General features: G+C 46.0%; 1 protein-coding gene across 2 annotated transcripts in view; it reads right to left on the bottom strand.

Annotated features, from left to right (window-relative positions):
* Window positions 1–559: 559 nt before the first annotated feature.
* The window catches only part of VIL1 (villin 1), a 26,675-nt gene continuing 19,247 nt past the window's right edge, over window positions 560–7,987 (bottom strand). The window contains exons 17-20 of one of the 2 annotated variants that reach the window (XM_006867811.1): window positions 7,132–7,204; window positions 6,773–6,806; window positions 5,502–5,592; window positions 560–673 (exon numbers count right to left, since the gene is read on the bottom strand). In XM_006867811.1, the coding sequence (XP_006867873.1) occupies window positions 560–673; window positions 5,502–5,592; window positions 6,773–6,806; window positions 7,132–7,204 (312 nt within the window). Of the gene's footprint in view, window positions 674–5,501; window positions 5,643–6,772; window positions 6,807–7,131; window positions 7,205–7,987 lie in introns of both variants that reach the window. The other variant, XM_006867810.1, reaches the window with a different exon arrangement.

The following is a 7,987-nucleotide window of genomic DNA, read 5'->3' as shown; positions in this document are numbered from 1 at the left end:
CAATGTAAACTCTGCCTTGCTAGGAGGGAACACAGTAGCATTTGCATTTCATAAGTCAAGCCTAGACCCTAAGGATATGCTGCATTGACAAGGTACTGGTTAGTATGTATTGTAAAGTCTAGTAGGAGATCTAGGCCACTGGGCTGCTTGAAAGAAGGCCAAACCTGGGGAAGGTAGTAAGGGAAGTAAGTAGGTGTAAAAAGGAAATGCCTCAGCCCAGCTGCTTTGATGAAAATAAGTTGTGATTGTGAGCAACAGGGGTGGCTTAAACTCTGCTGTGGAGTGACCAGCTCTTCTGCTAAGAAACAAAAGCTCTGGAGAGCAGGATGATTCAAAATCATGTTACTTAGGATAGAAATAGTCCAACCACTTGGTGAGTTGGAATTGGGATCACAGGGCCTTTCTGGAGGCATAGTCTAGGTTATGAACAGGTGATGGGGTCCCAAGCTCTGCTCTACATTTTCACTTCAGTTGGCAGAGGATTCTTCCAGGCATAAAAACAATAGGGCCCCACAAGCAAGGTAGGGTAGTGCTTTACAACCTCAGCTAGTCTTGCTTTTCAAAATAGTCCTTTTTCTTTCTTGAGGTTTTGTTGCTTCCACCGAGGTAGGGCAGAGAAGGCAGCTGGAGTCATCCCCAAGACCTTTGTGAAATCCTCAGTGGACAGGTGCTCCTAGAAGCAGAGAGGGACCAGAGAACAAAGGTCAAATTCTCAACCAGGGTTTATTCTGCTGAGTCGTAAGTCCTTTGCCAGTGAGTTGATTCTGACTCCTGGCCACTTCATGTGTGTCAGACTAAACCTACTCCAGTGGGGTTTAAATGGCTGGTTTCTCAGAAGCAGATAAGGCCTTTTGAGGTACCTCTGAGTAGACTCAGATCTTGAGGTTAGCTGCGGAGCTGGTCATGTGCACCAGCCAGGGAGTCCTGGACAAGCCAGGTAGGTTTGACATACAAAGCAAGTAAAAGGAAAAGCAGACAAGGTCAAGAGTGCAAGGAGAGGGACTGTAAGGACAAGGGCAGCATTTGTGGTCCCAAAGTTTGGTCCCTAAATGATTGCTTTGGAACACAATGGAAAGGACATGTTAGCCTGAGTTCCTTTTCCTTTGGCCACGGTCAAGTTCACATGAGCCCCAAAATAAGACATTTGGCTTAGCTTGCGTAGGAAGTTTCTTCCCTTTCAAGAGCTTAGTTTTTCTCTATAAAATAAAAATCTCTTAAGGCCAACTTTATAAGCTTTTCAGAGGTTGAAAAAAAGGCAACCATATTATGAAAAGGCACTCAAAGTATTCATTTGTCTTGTCTTAGTATTGAACTGCAGAAGTAAAACAGTATACAGATGGGAATTGACCAGAGTCTGGATATGTAAGACTAAGTTGCCGTTATCAGAGAAGACTGGCTTTTCTAGCAAGAGCCCATCACTGGGAAATGGCTCTCCCTCTTGGACCCTACCTTGCTTTGGTTCAAATTATCAGCTACCAGGGAAATAGGGTTTGTCATTTCCCTAGTGGGCAGAGCAAGCGGCAGTCTAACCTACATATTCTGCTGTAGCATTTACAGACACACACACTTGAATATTCCATTTTCAAGTGATGAAGCTGATATTTAAAGTTCTGATTCCAAATCTCATCCTTGTCCCACTGCATCACGCTGACTCTACCCTCCAGGTGTGAATTCAACCATTCTAGAAAGACTTCTTAGCATCTTTCCCTCCCTGACTGCCAAGCACACTAATGGTGTTTGTTGTTAAGTACTGTGGAGTCGGTTCCGACTCACAGTGACCCTGCACAGGGTTTCTGAGGCTGTAAAACTTTACAGAAGCAGAAACCCTCTTCTTTCTACTGCAGAATGGCTGGTAGTTTCAAACTGCCGACCTTGAGGCTAGCAGCCCGATTTTATAACCACTATGCTACCAGAGCTCCTTATGGTCCTTGTAGTTGATAGAAATTAAATCCTTTGTAGCTTACAGGATGGTTCTACTTAAAAGGCAAAATGTTGAACCTCATCAGTCATCTCTATTCTCCTGGGAATGTATCAGCCAGATTATTTTCTGAGTTTTGCTTAGAGGTGGAGGCAGAAGGTAGAACTGAGGTGAGCATAGGGTCCTCAAAGGAGAAGCTAGAAAGTCCAAAGGACAGATTGAAAGATTTTTGCCCAACTATTTTGAGTAGAAAAGTATCTCAACAAATAGCTTTCCTGGCTTCTCTGGTCCTTGCTATGTGTGATTTAGAAGCATGGTGTTAAGTGCTGTCAAGTCAGTTCCGACTCATAGCAACCATGTATAGTGTTTCCGAGAAGTGACTGGTGGCTTTGAACCACCAATCTTGTGGCTCAAACTGACTTTGCGGTCCAGTGCATTATCCTGCAAGTGCCACACAAGACACTAGAAGTATAAGATAAAAGAATTCTATCTTGTAACTCTTGGCTTGGGAGTCATGACTGGGGGTTACTACTTTTCTATAACATGAGGGGATTGACTGAAATCACATTCATTGCAATTCTGACACCTTCCAGGCACATGCCAGGAAGCACAACCTCTAAGGTGCTATAAACCAGCTTCTCCTAGCCTTCATCTCTACTCCCTGAGGCACCAAGTAGGGACAGGTTAGGGTGAGGGTGGTGGGCTTCCTTTAAATGTCATGATGCTTAACTAAGGGGGGCTTGTCCTAGGAAATGTTTTATTGACTCCAGAAGAGAGCCCTGAATTAAGCAGCTGTAATCTCTGGTAGCGTAGTGGTTACGAATCAGGCTGCGAAACTTAAGGTCACCAGTTCAAAACTACCAGCTGTTCTGCAGGAGAAAGATGAGGCTTTCTGCTTCCGTAAAGATTTACAGCCTCGGAAACCCTGTACAGGGTCACTATGAGTCAGTTCCGACTCCATGCACATAACCACCACCAAACATCTGTTGATTGATTTCCAGCTCCCCATGGTTTTGAGGCCTTTGTTCTCCACCCTGTCATTACACTGGTCTGCTGTCTGGGAGGGTTTTCTCCTCAAGGCACCTGGGAACCTTACCCACTCCTCAAGGCAGGGCGGTGCAGACCATGTTTAGGGAGAAGAGAGCAGAGGGTGGTTTGAGCACCAGTAGTGCGGAAGAGCTACAGGAACGCAAGGCTGTTGGCCCACAGCTGTGGCTGCTCTGTCCCAGATCCCTGTCGTGGCCCCCACTATCCTCTCTAGTCCAGTCCTCAGTTTTGTCTCTGCTGGACTCTGACCCCTTGGGCTAGATATTAGGGCCAGCCCATCCCATTGGACTTGTATCTTTCCATTAGTCCTGCTGATTACCTGCCACACCCATGCCCACACCCACTTCTGATGGTTTATTCATTGGTGCTCAAACACTCTGATTACCCTCTCTGCTGCTGCCTGCAGCCAGGGCCCCCACCAGAATCACTTTGTCACCAGCTCACCTTCCATATGTGCAGAAGGCAGAGAGGTCAAAGACCTCTCCCAACCTCTCACATGCCAAGAAAGCACACTATTGGAAAACAAATTTGCTCTGTAAACTTTCAGTCATTGCAATAAAGTATTAAAATTAATACTACTCCCATGATTAAAAAAAAAATCAGCAACAGATGACTGATTTGAAAAATAACCTAAGGTTAGAAGATTGCTTCAAAAAAGACCACATGGATTTTTTTGTCTTGATTCTATGCGTTACATTTGGAATTAACACCCGTTTCAGCCTCCTGTGTGCCATCTAGTTAATGACACTGGTCGCCTTCCCATTAGATACCCTTTCTTTATGTCATAGTAAGATTGGGACTTAGAGGACCTGGCTTTGCTACTCACTAGTTGGCAAGTCACTTCCCCTCTTTGGACCTCTTTTTTTTTTTTTTTTCAGTTGTAGAATGTTGTTGTTATGTGCCGTGGAGTCGGTTCCAACTCATAGCCACCCTGTACAGGGTTTCCGAGGCTGTAAATCTTTACAGAGGCAGAACGCCTCATCTTTCTCCCACGGAACAGCTGGTAGTTTCGAACTGCTGACCTTGTGGTTCACAGCCCAATTCGTAACCACTACGCTACCAGAGCTCCTTAGTTGTAGAATAGAGACTAAGAATAACTACTTCGATTTCTACAGCTTTCTGTGTACTAGAGGCTGGGCTAAGCTTATCACTTGTACTGTGATCAACTCAATACTCCAGTAAGGACACAGATACCTTCTAGCCTCCCGGCCACCTCATAGATGGGAGGGTCTGAAAGAGAATGTGCAAGAAAGCACTTCTCCAAGGTAAAGTACAGGATGCAAGTGCCTAGTGAGGCCAAACCCAGACAGACTCAAAAAGTCTGACTGCTTACTAAATATGAATGAGGAGGCTTCCAAAAGGTTCATCAAAATATAGAATTAAAAGATAATGGAATTTTTCCATATGTTTTGAAGCCCCTCGTATTTTGACCACAGGGTCGCCACTAAAAGTCATGATTGTCCCAGCCTGTGTTCAGTCTGATGGTAGCCCCACGTGTTACAGAATAGAACGACTCCCATAGGGTTTGGAAGCAGACTGCCAGGACTTTCTTCTGCAGCACTGTCGAGCATGTTCCAACTGCAGTTAGTTGTTACATGTTATTGAGTTGGTTTTGACTCATAGCGACCCTGTAGAGGATTTCCAAGGAGCAGCTGGTGCACTTGAGCCACCAGCCTTACAGTGAGCAGTCCAGTGCTTATCCTTCAGCACAAAGCATGTGTGCCCCTTAGTTGCCATGAGTCAGAATCTGACTGACAGCAGTAGGTTCAGTTCAGTCTGACCCAGGGTTTTGTATCTCAGAGAACAACAACTTCTCCCTCCTCACACTCCCTTTATCCAGTAGTTAGCAAATGTCCTGGATTTGACCTAAATATTTCCCACCAAGCCGGGGCTCCCATTCATTTCCCAGCCTGACCCGTTGCATGGCTCTCCTAGCTGGTCTACGGCTGTTTGGCCATCTAAGATCCATTCTTCAGGAGAAGTTTCTAGTGAGCTCAAAATGCAAATCTGACCGACATTCCTGTGCTTCAAGCCACAATGGCTTCCTTCCACTTTTAGGAGACAGAACGCAATCCCTCAGCGTGGTGCAGAAGGCCCCTGCCTGCCTCACCCACTGCCTCTGCGTGGCTCTGGCCACCTCTTTCACCACACACAGCACTAGTCCCTCCTCCGAACCCCACGTACACAGATCCTTGTCCAGGAATAACCTGCACCCACCATATACACGTTGCTTGAATAGTTTCTATGCATCGTTCAGAAGGAAAAATTTGATCCCAGCAGGCCCTGTTTGAAATAGTCTTGTTGGCACCTGAACTTCACCTCTGTGGCCTCTACTGCCACTGAAATCAAACATTAGTATAAGTAGTCTTTGATCCTTCTTCCTGCTGGGACAATACAGGGGACCTGTCTGTGTTGTTCCCAGGACATACATCCCTCGGACACCTCCTCTTCCACAGGGCACAAGAGGTGGATGGGTGGGTGGGGTCAACTGGGTTGTTCAACAAAGAAGCAAACCCTATCTTCTTGTCCGACCCACCTCCTTCCTGCTGGGGTCTACACCCTCAGGAAGCTCCTCCACCGACTTGTTTATCAGCTCCTCCAGGGGGAAGATGGAGAGAGGCCCAGAACTGAAGTTGGTATTAGTAGTGAACACATCAAGTTGGGGGCTGATGATCTCCTAGGGAAGAAAAGGATACCACTGGTTACTTCAGTGTCTTTGTCATTCCCTCCCAGGCTGCCTCTCTCTGATGTCAGCATTGGTTGTAGGGCACCTCTGGATTCCACTCCCTGCACATACTCTTCATAACAAGACACATTTGGATTGGGCCCATATGCTAAAAGCTAAGTGGTCTTTACCCACCCAAAGCCAACTGGTGTGAGATGGCTCTTTTGTTCAATACCCTACCTTCTCCATGGCTTCACCCAGATGGTCAGGATCATCCTTGACCATTTGTGACCCTCTCTCACCTACATCTGCTGTAAGTTCACTTGGGCTATCAAGTGGATTTGAACTTACAGAGTAGACTGCCCCATGAGGCTTCCTGGGCTGCAGTCATTGTGGGAGCAGATCCCACCGGATCCTTTCTCCCACATAGCTGCTGTGGGAGCTGAGGAACTTTTGGTTTGAGTGCTTAACCACAGAACCACCAGGTCTCCTGTAAATTCACATGTTGTTAAGTGTTGTCAAGTTGGTTCCGACTCAGTGTGACCTTGCAGTTCACAGTCCAGTGCTGATCCTACAGCGCCACACCAGGAGTCTGTAAATTCACTTAGTCTTGCCTAGTTTATTCCTATCAACCTTCTAAGATAGTCTACTAAGAAGGATTTATCGAGGGCCACCAGGTAGCCTCAGTCTGCAGGTGGGTGGAAGTGTGTGCTAGCTGTTGATTACCGCAGTCTGCTTGTGAAATTGCTTTTGGGTTCCTGCAGCTATTTCTGCATCATCTGCTCTCTTGTTTCTCCCCTGTAAACCTGTGAACTCTTGAAAGAAAGGCTTTGATTTCATATTTCCATATCCCAGGCTAGAGGTCTGTGAACAAAATCTCTTTCTGTCAACTAATTGAAAAAGTGAAGATACTGCAGTTTTCCTACTTAGAGAAGAGATCCCAAGATTGGTAGGGTAAACAGAAATATTTTTTTCCCAATGTACAGTCCACAGACTAACTGTATCAAATTACCTGGGTCCTTTGTTAAAATTATGCAGGTTACTGGGTCCCAATCCAATTCTACAAACTAGAATCTTTGGAAGCAGACCTCAGAATCTGCATTTTAATAGGCTTCCCAACTCCTGCACCCCTTTGCCCAGACTCGTTGTTGTTAAGTGCCATCGAGTTGGTTCTGTCTCATAGCGACCTCGTATAGAGTTTCCAAGGCATAGACGGTAGGTTTGAACCGCCAACCTTTTGATGAGGAACTTATCCTACAGCACCACACCATGAGTCCCAAACTCCTAGCATGTTGAAATTTGAGAACCATTTCACTAGGGAATGAAGGAGATACAACAACTAGAAGCATTGAAATTAAACAGGAAGAACTTCTATAAGAAGCTGAGGGAAACAGTAAGATCTTGCCTTTTCTTGAGCTTTCTGACTGTCAGCTGGCCATCGTACAGCCAGCAACCAGGAGGTGTTGAAGAGAAGGCCAGGGTCAGCCCCACTGCCCTATACTCACGGTAGTAACGTAGCCCCAGTCCTCAGAGTTTCCAAGTTCCTCCTTCAGGTCCTCATAGGATTTGGTGTTCTGTGTATAAATTGACAAGACACAGAGCACATTAGCAGAGTAGAAGAAAGGCCATTTTCCTCCAGGAGCTAAAAGAAGGCAGGCTTTGGGTCTGGTGGTAAGAAAGGGGCAGGAAAGGAGGTTAGCTGTTGAGCATGGAACCAAACAGGCTGTCTGTTCCTGCCCGGCATAGGAAGGACAGGGGTGGACTCTCCCCTCCACCCACAGGCACCAGTGTAGTCAGCCGCATGCAGCCTCCAGAATTCAAAATGCTCTGGAGGCTCAGGAGTCCCTTGGGGTCCTGGAGAACTAGGGGGCTACAGCTGGGGGATGGAGAGGGGAAAGAAACTCTGCAGTAGAGGAGTGAGGGGGGTGGAAGGGACCCATCTCCATATCCCCAGTGCCTGACATTGAACCTGACACATCAGTTATGTTGTGCTGAATGAATGAATGGAGACTGAGAGGGAGCCAGCTCAGACATGAGGGGAAGGGAAGGCTGCCAGGATTGTGACTTGGAGCCTTGATATGGATGTGAGACTTTCTGGTATCTAGATTTATAGCATTGGGATTTGTTTGAATCCAGGCTCAGGAATAAACTCAGCCCTTCAATCACTGAATTTAAAAGAAAAATAATTTTTAAAAAAAAATTAATCTAATGAAACAAGGTATATGAATGTTTGAATGTGAAACCGATGATGTGCCCTGAAAACTTTCACTCAATCCACAATAAAAACCTTAAAAAAAAAAAGAATGGAATACAAGTTTGGATCCATGAAATTGCTCTCCTTTTGACACATTTGTCTC

The sequence above is a fragment of the Chrysochloris asiatica genome, unplaced genomic scaffold (genome assembly GCF_000296735.1).
Source record: "Chrysochloris asiatica unplaced genomic scaffold, ChrAsi1.0 scaffold00110, whole genome shotgun sequence".
NCBI lineage: Eukaryota > Metazoa > Chordata > Mammalia > Afrosoricida > Chrysochloridae > Chrysochloris > Chrysochloris asiatica.
This window is presented reverse-complemented; position numbering and strand designations above follow the sequence as displayed.